Source organism: Phocoena sinus, chromosome 4, assembly GCF_008692025.1.
Source record: "Phocoena sinus isolate mPhoSin1 chromosome 4, mPhoSin1.pri, whole genome shotgun sequence".
NCBI lineage: Eukaryota > Metazoa > Chordata > Mammalia > Artiodactyla > Phocoenidae > Phocoena > Phocoena sinus.
Window position 1 is genome coordinate 50,634,087 of NC_045766.1, and position 13,306 is coordinate 50,647,392.

At 40.5% G+C, this 13,306-nt stretch overlaps 1 protein-coding gene across 1 annotated transcript in view; it reads right to left on the reverse strand.

The window, feature by feature from the left end:
• Positions 1 to 13,306, reverse strand: part of SPATA16 (spermatogenesis associated 16) — a 225,834-nt gene that overhangs the window by 21,080 nt on the left and 191,448 nt on the right. The window contains exon 9 of the mRNA XM_032630867.1: positions 11,239 to 11,322. Coding sequence (XP_032486758.1) covers positions 11,239 to 11,322 — 84 coding nt within the window. The remainder of the gene's footprint in view (positions 1 to 11,238; positions 11,323 to 13,306) is intronic.

A 13,306-nucleotide genomic window follows, 5' to 3' on the forward strand; every position in this document is an offset into this window, starting at 1 on the left:
GGTGGGAAGGTTGAGACACCTTATTATAGCCCGGTGAGGGAAGAAGTCTAACTCCTCACTTGGGCTTTGCTGACATGGCTGGGGTTGGATCACCATCTTTTTTCTGTGGTGTTTGGCTGGAGTAGGATGATTATTGCCTAAGAACTTTCTGTCTTGCTAGGCTGCCTTTTTCCTTGTCCTTTGGCTGGAGGGAGCTGGATTTTGCTGGTTTTTTTTGTGTGTGTCTGCACATGTTAGTGTTTCTGGGTTACCGGGTTTCATCATCAAGAAGTGTGGAATGTATGAGGCAAAATAAATAAATTTAAAAAAATCCAGTGAACTCATCACCGTGTTATTGCTCAGGTCCCCATGTCTCTAGGTCATTTCCCTTTTCATTCCACCTTTCAGAGTCTTATATTTGTATATAATGTCCAAGGTTTCACTTAATGTGAGGAATAGGGAAAAGCATGTCTCCTCCATATTCCTGAAAGTGGAAGCCCTCTATCACGGCTTTAAAAAAATGATTTCTGACCTCTGTTCCTCAGGGAGATGTACTTTTATTTCTTGTATCTGTTTTCCCAGTTGCTTCTGAAAATCATCATCAGTATGATGAAGTGAATCAGTGAAGCTGAAGGGGGTCTCCTCTCCATAAGAGGTATTGGGAAGTTAAAAGCTTCTCGAATTTCTTTCAATTCAGTAAGAAAGAAGCCTAACTTTATCCTATCTGTGGGTCAGGATCTCTAACATTGGTCCATATGCATCTTTTCACCAGCCACCTCATGTTCTTCTCCAGAATCTCTTCTCCAGCAGAAAGCCATATTAGCAGAGTACACATATGTTTTACACATCCAGTTTTAATGATGCTAAGAGATATGGGCGTGTTGGTGCCTATGGCATTTGTATGTGTTTTTGACTACAGTCTTGTTCCCTCCTCCACATGCACCATTTTAAGAAAGTCACAATTGGAATGATAAATGACCCCATACCTTCCTTTAGGGCTGCATGTAAAGGTACTTTTATTTTTACCCTTCTCCAAAAGATGAAAGATATAATGAGTACACTATAAATTGACTGAAAGAGTGACAAGCCAATTGCTCTGAACTCTGTATTAGTCTCACTTTCAATACAGAATGAGAAGATGTCCTATTGTTCATTTAGCTACCAAGTGGTATAAGCTGATATTTTGTTATTCTCTAGAATTATAAAGGATTGCAAAACTTAATGTGTAAAATACATGCAGTAAATGCTGGGCTGCCAAGCAAAAGAGATATTAGGTAATTTAGAGAAAGTAACTTTTAGAATGAACAGCAAACTCTTCAGTTCAAAATGAAATTGAGATATATGCTCCCCTCCCTTGCCCCAGAATATTTCACTGAACTTCTGAAAGATTCATTTTGAAAAGCCTTTACAGAGAGAAAAACACTGATAGGTTTGGAGTCATCTGAGCATTTCCAATTTCTGTTTTAGTCACCTCCCTATATTATTAGCTCCCTAGTAGGACAGGCAGGGAGGGGTTCCTGGAAGGGGAGGTGTTCCTGGAAGTGGAGGAGTAAACAGTGTGCTGTCCAGTCCTGGCCACAAGGCCTCTATGCTGTGAGGTAAGGTGTGGAGGGGTTACAGTGATATGTGCTTCTGAAACTATGTTTTCATTGAGATCCTGGTGCATTTCAAAATACTTATTCAGATGTCTCACCAGAAAGTGACCCTTGGAGCAACAGTAAATATATTACAGGAATAACGAGACTTGCAAGCTGTTTTCTTGGGGTGCTGATGTTGCAGGAAGAAGGAAAATGGTGACCTATCAAAGCACCCTAAACAGATATGTCTATAAAGGGAGAGGTGGTGAAGGACGACAGTAAGAGTAGCATGATCCAGGGGATAGTGGGTGCCAGGGTTCAGATTTGGTCAGGCAGCTGCTGTAAAACAGTCTGGGTAAGTCGCCAGCTGGGTCTGTGAGCTGTGATCTAGAGAAGAACAGATGCCTGCAATGCTCCTATCCCACTCACTGCTGAAAAGCTGACTCAAAGATCGTCTCTTTGGTTGTCTTACAGAAACTGAGCTTGGGTCAGGCAGTGTTCTTTGTGCCATTGACTTTTAGTAGCTGCATTTGGTTTACTATAAGTGTTCTAGCTAATGACTAGGAACAGAGACTTTGACCCAAACAAACCCGATTCAAAACCAAATACTGTCCCTAACAAACATAGGCTTGTTTCCTTGTTAATTCTATGAAGCTCTTTTCCTCGTCTTTCAAAGGAGAGATAATGACATATCTCTCATAGGATTGTTGCAGTCATTAAATGTGATAATTAAAAAAAAATTTTTTTTAAATTAATTTTTGGCTGCATTGGGTACTCATTGCTGCGCACTGGCTCCCTCTAGTTGTGGCGAGCAGGGGCTATTCGGTGTGGTGCGCGGAGTTGTCATTGTGGGGGCCCCTCCTGTTGCAGAGCACGGGGCTCTAGGTGCGTGGGTTTCAGTAGTTGTGGCACACGGGCTCAGTAGTTGTGACTCGTGGACTCTAAAGCACAGGCTCAGCAGCTGTGGCGCACAGGCTCGGTTGCTCTGCGGCATGTGGGATCCTCCCGGACCAGGGCTCGAACCCGTGTCCCCTGCATTGGCAGGCGGACTCTCAGCCACTGTGCCACCAGGGAAGACTCTGTGATAACTTCTTGAAGTGCTTGGCATATACTAAGAGATCAGTAGTCATCACTGATGATATTTGTCATCACATTATTAATTTTTTATCACATTAACTTAATTGTTTACCGGAAATAAATTTTTCTATAGCATGTTTCCATTGTGATAGTTATTCAAAAGCAAACTTCAGACTAACAGAGTTTGATAATTTGTTGGATATCACAGTATTTTATTAAGTATGTGAGCACCTAATAAATGGTTGATCAGTTTTGTCTGCCCCTTGATAGCTCCTGGTAAAAAGACACAGCTCCTGGATTCATGCTCCGTAGTTGAGGGCCATGCTAGATCCGACTCCTGCACAGAAATGCTTCTGCTGCAGAAATTTCCTGCCAAATCATCAAAGTTTTAGAATAATTTCATCCAACAAAGTATATAAAAGAGGTACTCCCGGGGCTTCCCTGGTGGCGCAATGGTTGAGAGTCCGCCTGCCGATGCAGGGAACACGGGTTCGTGCCCCGGTCCGGGAGGATCCCACATGCCGCGGAGCGGCTGGGACCGTGAGCCATGGCCGCTGAGCCTGCGCGTCCAGAGCCTGTGCTCCGCAACGGGAGAGGCCACAGCAGTGAGAGGCCCGCGTACCGCAAAAAAAAAAAAAAAAAAAAAAAAAGAGGTACTCCCGGTTTTGGAGGAGAGGCCAAGTACAGGTGGAAAGTGAGTAATTAGCAAACACAGCTGTTGAAAATGGTTAACAAATTAACCACATATTATTTTCCTTTAAGTTAGAGGAGAAAGATATTGTTTGGTTTAAATGGTGATTGAAATTCAGCATCTGTTTGGAGTGTTGCACAGTGGCCATCTCCAAAACCAAGGCTCTTGGCTTTCTCCGCTCGCCAGGCTAGACGTGGCTTTGCTGTCCATGTGAGGATGAGGTCCTCCCTCCAGGTCTGACAGCCCCAGGGCTCAGCCTCTGACCTCAGTCAGGAGGATCTGCCAGGGCTTTGGCCAGTGGCTCCTCCACTATGATTGCCGACTTAGAAGCCTACTGGCAGAGACTCATTCGTCCCCAAACCTCAGTGGTTTATCCCGGCACCTGTCCTCTTAGCCCCTTCAGCCTTGCTTCCCTGCCCCTTCCCCTCAGCCTGGTCAGCAACAAGAGCACTTTGGTTTCTGTGCATGATGATCTGCACTATGCCACGGACGGAATTGCTTAGCGGTGCTCGGAGCACATGCTCTAAAGGAATTTGGGGATATGCTAACGAGGAAGCCCATAACCAGAAGCTGAGAAGATTCAGAATCAAATTGCAATAAATCTGTGGAGACTCCTTAAAGAACAAGACACACAGGAAAAGCCTGATTGCTGGACAAACTGCTTTGCAGACGAGTGGTGCGGTTGCTGAATCTTTGAAGACAGCAGCACTGTCAGAGACACAACTGCAGCCCCCAACCGCATATTAGTCAGCCCAGACGACTGGCTGATGAATGATAGTGCCACATGGGCAATCTCTCTCAGCGGAGCTCCTGGAAGGACTCAGGTTTGAATGCTGATGTGGAAAGTAAATAAAATGTTCCAATTTGTTCTTTCGTCTTCAACCAACTGCCCCAGCCCATCTCTGAATTTGCACTTTCCCCTTCTTGCTCTGCCTATGTCAGCAGCCTTGCACAGAACAGAGTTGTTAAGTGACATACAATTCTATCACATTTTTATCTTAAAAGACCAAATTACTGTATCAATGAATGTCATTCCTGTATGACAGTGAAGATGAGTATGATTTATAAGTTAAGATTTCAAGAGATAAAGGAACCCCCAAAGCTAAATCATTTTGAATAAGTTCATATGGATGGTTTAAAGATATCTACCTTAACTCCATTCATTGGACTCATTAAAGATTATGATGTACTGTGTTATATTTTAATATTTGAAGAAATTGTAGGGTAGCATTTCTTCTCATGAAAATTCATAGGATAATGATTAGATGCTGAAGTATTTCTCTCACTACTTGTAAAGTAACAGTTTTATTTCTATTTAGTCTCAAATCAGAGATCTAGAGGCGGATCAGAATAAAACAATATTTTATGTCATACCAGATTAAATTCTGATCTTTGCAGTGTGAAATTTAGACTTTGTAAATTAAGAGCCAGCAGCTTTGTCTTCTGAGTTGTAGACAGTGTTGCTTAAATGTTTCTCTAAACTGAGTCTCTGGTGAGAAGAAATAAGAATGTTCCAACTTAACAGTTGGCACGTTTTTTTAAAAGACTCCTTTTTCTAAAGATTCCTTTTTCTATTTCTCTTCAGGCTTAGTTCATAATGGGCCTTAGGATTCAATGCTAAGTAACACAAAATCATAGGCTCTGTAGGTGGTAAGGGTATGAACACACTGTATATTTCTCAGTAGGCTGTGACTTGCCCAAGGTCCCACAAGTGGGAGCTGAATTCATGGTCAAGGTTTTGTAGATTGAGGCTCTGCATTCTTTCTGGTTAGAGATGGAAAACTAAGGTACAGAGGAGGAGGATCCTATATGGCCAGATCACAAAGGTAGACTAAACCGAAAATTCCTTAGTGACTTCTTTGGCTCAGATTGAAAGAACTTTATTTTGAGAATTGAAGACAGACACACTGGGCTAGTTTATGGCCAGATTCCACTTTGATTGGAGGCCATCATAATTCCCCATTTGGCTTCACACCTGAACGCTCAGCCATATATAAAAATGGTGGTCAGTCGGGCTTTTTCAGGTTGCCCAAAGCTTGGGCTCCTATCAGGAAAGAGATTAGGCTCTAAGGCCAGATCAAGTCCTGGTTCTACCACTTACTGGCTGTGTGACTTTAGGAAAACTGGTAAACTTCTCTGTTTAATAAATTATACCTTTTACCTTATGTGAGGGTTAGTGAGCTGCTGTATGTAAAGTGAATAGGAGAGTGTTGACCCATATTAAGAGCTCAGTAAACATGAACTCTTCTTGCATTTTGATGATCTGGCTTTCAAAAGACCCATTTATTCAGAGCTGGGAGGGGATTTTGAATCTTCTAGCTCAATATCTTTATTTTTACAGATGAAAAAACTGAGGCCTAGAGAAAGGATGTGGCTTCTGAGCTAATTTGTGACAGACCCAGTCTTTGAATCGCTAGTTCAGGGTGCTTTTTACTGTACTAGCCTCCCTGTAAATAAGTCTTTGTTCTTCTTATGGATAGAAGACAGAATCAGACCACTTCTCATATCCACTGTCACTATCTAGGTTCAAGGTTCAAGCCACGCAACCTTGGGTTCCAGCCATCGTTATTACTCTCTGGTATCATTGCAGTAACCTCCTAACTGGTCTTCCTGATTCCACTGTTGCCCCCTTCCATGTCTTCTCACCTCAGCAGCTTAGAGTGTTTTTTGTTTTTCTGTTTGACAAAACATTACCTCCTCCGCTCTCTCACTTCATCTCGTATTACTCGTGTCATTCTACTCCAGTCACCTTGCCCTCCTTGCAGATCCTTGTATGTACCAGGCACCCTCCAGTCTCAAGGTTTTGAGTTTGCTGTTTCCTTTACTTGGAATGCTTCTCACCAGATATTTGCATGGTTTGCATTTCTTTCAGATATTTGTTCAGTTATCACCTTGGTGAATCCTGCCCTGGATATTCTATTGCAGTTGCAGTCATCTTGTACTTTCCATTTTCCTTTCCTGCTTTCTCCAGCCATGGCATTTATTACTTATATTCCATATTTCTTTAGGTAGTTTATTGCCTACTTTTCTCTAGCAGAATGCAAACATCATGAGGGCACTGCTTTTTCATTGCTGTATCTCCAGCATCTAGGACAGTGTCTGCCCCAGTCACTGAATGCAGGAATGAGCAGTGTGCTAACAGGACGTGTGGGATATTCAGAGGGGTGTGTTTTCTCAGGTATTTGTGTTACAGACTAAAACTAAGCAAAGTGTGATACTCTTATTTAAAGAGTCCTGTCATGGCATGGGACTTTCCAACACAAGAAAATTTACCCTTTTTTTTTGGACACAATCTGCTTATTTTTGTATTTGCACAGCTAAACCAACATGCATATATCTTTCTGGAATTAATTACTGGAAAGCCAATACTCTGTAAAGCCAAAGAAAAACAGGAGCCATTTTCCTAAAACTCTATAAAGAATACACAGTATTTTAGTTCTGGTGAATCAGGAAAAAAGCCCAGAATTTTCTCATTCTTTTTCTTTCCAAGTTCTTAGAGAAATCTCAAAGATAACAAAATATAGACAGGAGGTCAGCCCTCATGAATCAGGCTTCATCTTGACAGTCTTTTTATAGACCTGTAACAAAGTGGAGCCCTGAAAATTGTGTTAGGTAATGGCGATTCTGACAGACCCTTTAACTCTGTGGAACTAGGAGGTGCTGCTATAATTCTGCTTCAGATGAAAATTTCAAGTGTTTTCATTAGGTACAACAGCTGTTTCTATTACAGATAACAGATCTCAGAGGTGGTGATGCTGATATCAACTTCTAGTGGGCTCAGAACGCAATGTAGCTTGTACAATTAGCTTTTTAAAAAATAATTATTTTTTTTCCTGCACACGCAAATGAACTCTGTAGCAGTAAAAGGAAATTACTTACTTGCTACCGGAATCATCTGAAAGTGATAGGATCATGCTTTGTAGAGTCACACTGACCAAATTAAAAGCCCTTGGGAAAAATTTGGCACCGCGTTCCTTCCCATTCACACCTTCTTAAAGACCTCTCAGGAGCCTCCATTTAGAAAGCTAAGGGCTTTTAATTTGGAAAGATTGGCTGCTCACCAGTAAGTCTTTCTAGATACCCAGTGGTTGGATTGAGTGGCTCTGATGTGTTCCAGGCTCGGAGGCCTTGACTTGACTATTCTCCTGACTCCTGCTTGCTTGCAGGTATGTTTTCCAGCCCTGGGCCCTGATCCATGGCTCTACTGCTAAAGCTTATCTCCAAGATGGATGCTATCATTTCATTCTTTCCACAAATGCACATATCACTCACTCCTCCTTGCAGAATTGGAATCTGTTTCTCCAATCCCCTGATTCTGGGCTGGGCTGTGACTGCTTTGACCGATAGAATAGGGTGGCAGTTGCTATGCCAGTTCTGGGCCTAGCCTTTTAGAGGACTGGTAGTTTTTAAATACTTCCCTTTCTCTAGAGATACTTCCTCTTGGAACCCAGATGTTGTGCTGTTTAAAGCCTAATTCACATGGAGAAGCCACATTTAGGCACTCCAGTCAGTGTCTCAGCTGACTCGTATCAGCTGTCACCACATGTGTGAGTCCAGTCCATTTTAGCCTTCAGGTGACTCCTCCAGTCCCAGGCACAGAAGCCACGAGATTGAACTGCATGAGAGACACTGAGCAAGAACCACCTGGCTAAGTCTAGTCAACACATAGAACTGTGAGAGATAACGTTGTCGTTCTAAACCACTATATTTGGAATGATTTTTAACACAGCAATAGATAACTGCAGTAAGGGCAAAGCGGGAAGCTGTGGGCTAAATGCTCCTATGAATGTGGACGTCAGAACACTAGTGTAGAGTGAGGTGAAACTGGTGGTTGTCTACAAGATGCAGACAGGTATAGACGAATGTCAATCACTCTTCCACCTGTTTGGCTAGTCCTTGGAATTTCATAATTGGACTATTCTGTTCTCTCTTGGATTTGCAACTATAAATATTTACTGTACAAATGCACATATCTCTGGGAGGGATAATGCTTTAAAGCAGGGTATAAGCGTACAGCAGACTTTTTGTGTAGGGTCAGATAGTAAATATTTTAGGCTTCGTGAGTTATATGGTCTTTGTGGCAACTACTCAACTTGGCCAAGGTGACATAGATGATACTTAAGTGAATGGCATGGCTGTGTGCAGTAAACTCTATTTACAAACATAAGTGGTTGGTTGGTTTTGACCTGTGAACTGTAGTTTGCTACCCCCTGTGCTAAACAGTTATTTCTATAGTCAGCAGAAATATTTAATTATATCACTTGACTCTCATGAGCATTGGATTTTGTTTACCTCTGGCTCCAGTTCGTCTTGCCATTCCTTCTTAGTCTCCTCCTAAATTTGAAATGTGCTCCCCAAACCTCTCTTCTTCTTATACGCTCTTTCTCTGCCATGTCATCCACTCAAATGATTTCAGTTACCACCAATTTGCCAATGACTTAGAAAACTCTTATCTCTATTCAATTTTCTATTCAGAACTCCAGACTCCTGTACTTCACCTTGGATATCTTGCCGGCACCCTAAGTTCAGTGCACTTTTGGCCTAGTTATTAGCCTATTGTCTCTTAATTCCAAACCCACCCTTCTGTAATTAGCTCCTTGATGCTGGGACTGGAACTCTGGAAACCCCATTTCTGTTTTGCCAGCTCTTTGTCTCCATCAATAGGGGTCGATAGAGGAACACTGTAAAACCCAAGGAGAAAGGAGGGACTTGCTGCTTCCTGGTTATTTGCTGCGGACTTCCTGTCTGCTTGGAGTTCCCATGAGCATCTATTCAGCAAAGTTTCTTTGCTCCAGAAACATACATTCTTTTCTGTAGTAGCAGTGGAATTTGGTTTTTCCAAAAGTTGCCAGATTACCCCCATTAAAACTGCCTTCTTTCACTCCCCATCAGCACTAGTGAGTTAGTGCCCATTCCTCAGAAGTCTAAGTCTCAGCCCTTCACGACCCCTCCTCCAAGTTCAGGGACACTAGCACCAGCTAAATAGCACCTCCTAGTAGGAGATCTGAGTTTTGGCTCAGCCAGGTCCCTGCTCCAAGTTTCTAAGTTTTAGTAATTGCAACCTCTTCTCTTTGATTCTCCAGCCCTAGGGGGTGGTAGCTGTTTCCTTTAATTGCTTCCTTGGTAATGAATTATTGTTTTCCTTTTCAGTTACCTATTTCATACACAGTTAACCATTCTGTATATTAAGTTCCCTTTCAAGTACCTGGTGTGGTTTCTGTGGACTCTGAAAGAGTTTATGTTCTCAGCCAAAAGCTGCTTCGTTGAAGTATTTCTTTCCTTTGCACCAGCGAACCTCTTCCTATTCCCTGCCTAGTGGCTCAAACCCAATGTCTGGGCATCATTCTAACCTTTTCTTTTTTCTAAACTCCCATATGCAATCAGTGAATAAGACCTGTATATTTGCTTCCCGAATATTTCTTACATCTGTCTGCTTCTCTCCATCTCTGTGCCCACCACTGTACATCAAGTCACATCCTTATAACTGACCTCCCCAAATTTCTGTAGCCCCGATCTGTTTTCCCACTACAGCCCTAGTGATGTCTCAAAAATATTTATCAGATAAATATTAATACTTCCCCAAACATAGTTTTTAGGACCAAATCCTTAAAAAATCCTTAATGTAATTTTTAAGACCTTCTGTGATTTGACTTCTTCTGCCTCTGCACTTCATTTTGAAATATGTTCCTCGTTCCTTTGTCAGTTTTTGAATTTGCCATGCTTTCTTAGCATTCTTGGTACAAACTTATTCCTCTGTGTAGAAATCTCCCTTTTCATCTGGATAACTACTACTATCCTTTAAATGTTTTATAAATATCACTTTCTCAGAGATGGATTCTCTGATCTCTCAGACCAGATTATATTCCTGTCTTTGTTCCCACAGATCATTGAACATCCACTTTTTAAATATAATAGTTAGTAAACTTATAAGTAAGTAGCTGTTTAATAACTGTCTTCTTTCCTAGATGGGTAGGCCCATATAGGCAGGGGCTGTGTTTGTCTTGTCTAGCACAATATCCTTAACATACAGTGTTCTTTCAGGCACAGTAGATATCCAACCAATATTTGCTGAGCTCTGTTGATTTCTGTTCTATGCATTTATCATAGGGCCTCTGAATTGATTACAGAAGACACACATTTCTGCAGATGCATTGGAATCCCTCATGGCTGACTTTACCTCTTAAACTGAAGGCTTCTTTGGTTTGCTCTTCTCACATCTCCTGACACCAGTTCTCCCTTTGTGGGTTCTTACCGTGATTGGAGGAAACTGAGTGGGGAGTAGATTGACCAGAATTTATCACCTTTAGCTGGACTGGAGACCCAACACTACTTACTCCTTCCTGCATTGCCAGAGGGGCCCGTGGTATCACACAAGTCTCCCGAGTAGCTGGGGCCAGGTGCATCTCAGTGCTTGTTTTGCATAACTCAGGTAACCAATGAAGGGATGTTCTACTTCTAACAACCCGTCTGTTACTCCTTCACCCCAAACATCAATGTGCTAGTTCATTTGTAGTTCTCTGAAATGTAGCCATTATTCCTCAAGTGACCATTATGGAAGAAAGGGTTGGGGAGCAAACTAAAACATTGATGAAAGGGCTTTAAAAATATCTATAATAACCAATAATAAAGGAGCAGATAACGAAAATACAATATGAAAATGAGCGTGATAAGAGACCCATAAAAGCATATGACCACAGTCAGAAAAGCAGCAGACCTTAGGAAACAGATTAAATAAATCCATATTTGATTTTGGCTACACTTCCAGGGAGAGAGCTGCATTTATTTTAAAAAGAAAACAACCAATAAAACAACCCCAGGAATTTCCTTTTCTTTTTATCTTTTAAACAGATTTGACCCAAGATGGACATTTTCTTTGAGAATAATACGTCTTTTTCCTTCAGCTGAAAGTTTTACCTTTTGAATTGTATTCCACACACGTTCTTTATCGTTTCTTCTTCCTTCAAGGGTGTCCATAGCATCTGCCATTAGTGACTGCAGCTGTGGCACCAAGATAAAAATTATCAGTGTGGAATTCACACAGAAATAACTTCTCTAAATACACAGATTAAAACCTAATTAAAAAATCATTTGTACGCTGATGATTTTATTACTCAACTTTCCGACAATGAACACTGCCACCTCATCTCTGCTTCAGTCATTACCAAGTATTATTGCAGATATAAAATACTGAAACAATGGAAAGATTCTTGAAAATTCGTAGAAAACATATAGATTTTAATGTAGTAAGTGTTGATGTTTTGTAAAAACAGATTTGGGTTGTAAAGAATGAAGGCGGTAGTTAATTCTCTCAGGGAATGGCATGTAGTACATGAACACATTTTAATATTTTCTCCTGAGGCTAATGTATCATAATTCTAGGCATCATGCAAAAGCTCACCAGAGGACCATACTAAAATTGTGTTGTTTTATTGCCTCTTAAAGGATCTAGCTCATTTATGTTCTTTTACTATGCTTTTCTTTTCTAAAATTTCAAAATAACCAGGATTACTTTTTTAGGTTCCATTTCAAAGGCAAGTTTAAAACATTCCACCCTTTGCCCCGAACTGCCATATTCCAATTTAAAATAATCCTATACACACACTTTATATGTGGCTGCAAAGTAATGAGGCCACATGAAGCCATGTGATATTCAAAGCTAAAAAAGAAAGTTCTCTAAAAATGAACATATTCCAGCTCAGTTCACCATGGCGTCAAACATTATGAACCCTTAGATAATCTTTCTGTTCTTTAGATATTGCAGAGCTTAAACAGGAGGGTAGAGAGTTGAGTCACTCAAAACTCTTCTACCGAGTAGTCAGTGTTTATATAGCATCATAAAAGGTGTTTCGAGGATTTGTATCTAGGTTAACCTATGCTTGGAAGCTGGAAAGTAAAATCTGTTACTTAAGGTGATGAACCCTTGCAAGATACATGATTTTTAAATATTTGGCTTGCACATATACATTCCTATACATTTACTTTTTTTCTAGTAGGTATATAAATTATGAAAATATCCCATGAAATCCTGTTTTCCAAGGTTTCGGGTAGTGGAATGTTGCACTAACACATTAGTTAGTGATGTTAATAATGCTAGTATTGTGCTCTTTGTGTATATTTAGAAATATAAGTATTTCCAGGAAAAAGAAGGCTGCAGATGTGTGGTTAAGAAGACCTAAGTGCAGAAAACTCCCTTGTATTTTTCATTTAAATCTTGAATGTGCTTTTCAGGAAGACAGGATCAACATTGTGCCAGCTTCTTAAATTAACATTTTCTTCGCTTTCTTTTATCTCAGAGGAGCATTAATCATCTAAAATTGACTATAATATGCACTTTGAAAGCTCCACACTTACTGCACTCCTGAATGCCTTACGAACGGTAGGATAAACACTTAGCCTTTTAGAAGGTGTTCTGTGCACATAACCGTACAGGTTTAGAAAGTATTATTGCCAGTTTTGACTTAGTAAATTCTTGACTAATAGACTTTTTTTCTCATAGTTTTAATGTTTAGTATGTGGAGTTTTGTTATTTTATTATATAAAATATTTTATTTATTATATAAAGCTACTCGGCTTTATATGCTTACTTTGAACATTAGTATTTATTTAATATACTTTTACAGGTTCAGATGAACATTATAAACGTTGGCGGTTCATTTCTTGATTAATTTGTAACAACTTTAAAAGTTCAAAGAGGGAGGGTTCCTTTAGTTATCTGAAAATTACAGGTGATAAGTTTGGGTTGTTCTCTTCCTTGCTATGTGAATTCAATTCAGGTCTGTAATTAGTTTTCGCTACATTCAATTAGAGCCTCAAAGAGCCCTTCCCAGCAACACATTAGGAGCTTTATATGGAGTGAATTTTACCTTTCCTTGAATGGCCATCACACTGATTAATAATTGTTTTTCAAACGAGGTGCTATTGTTTCTAATATAAATTATGGTTATAATATAAACACCTGTTTGGAGATTTGTTCTATAAGATA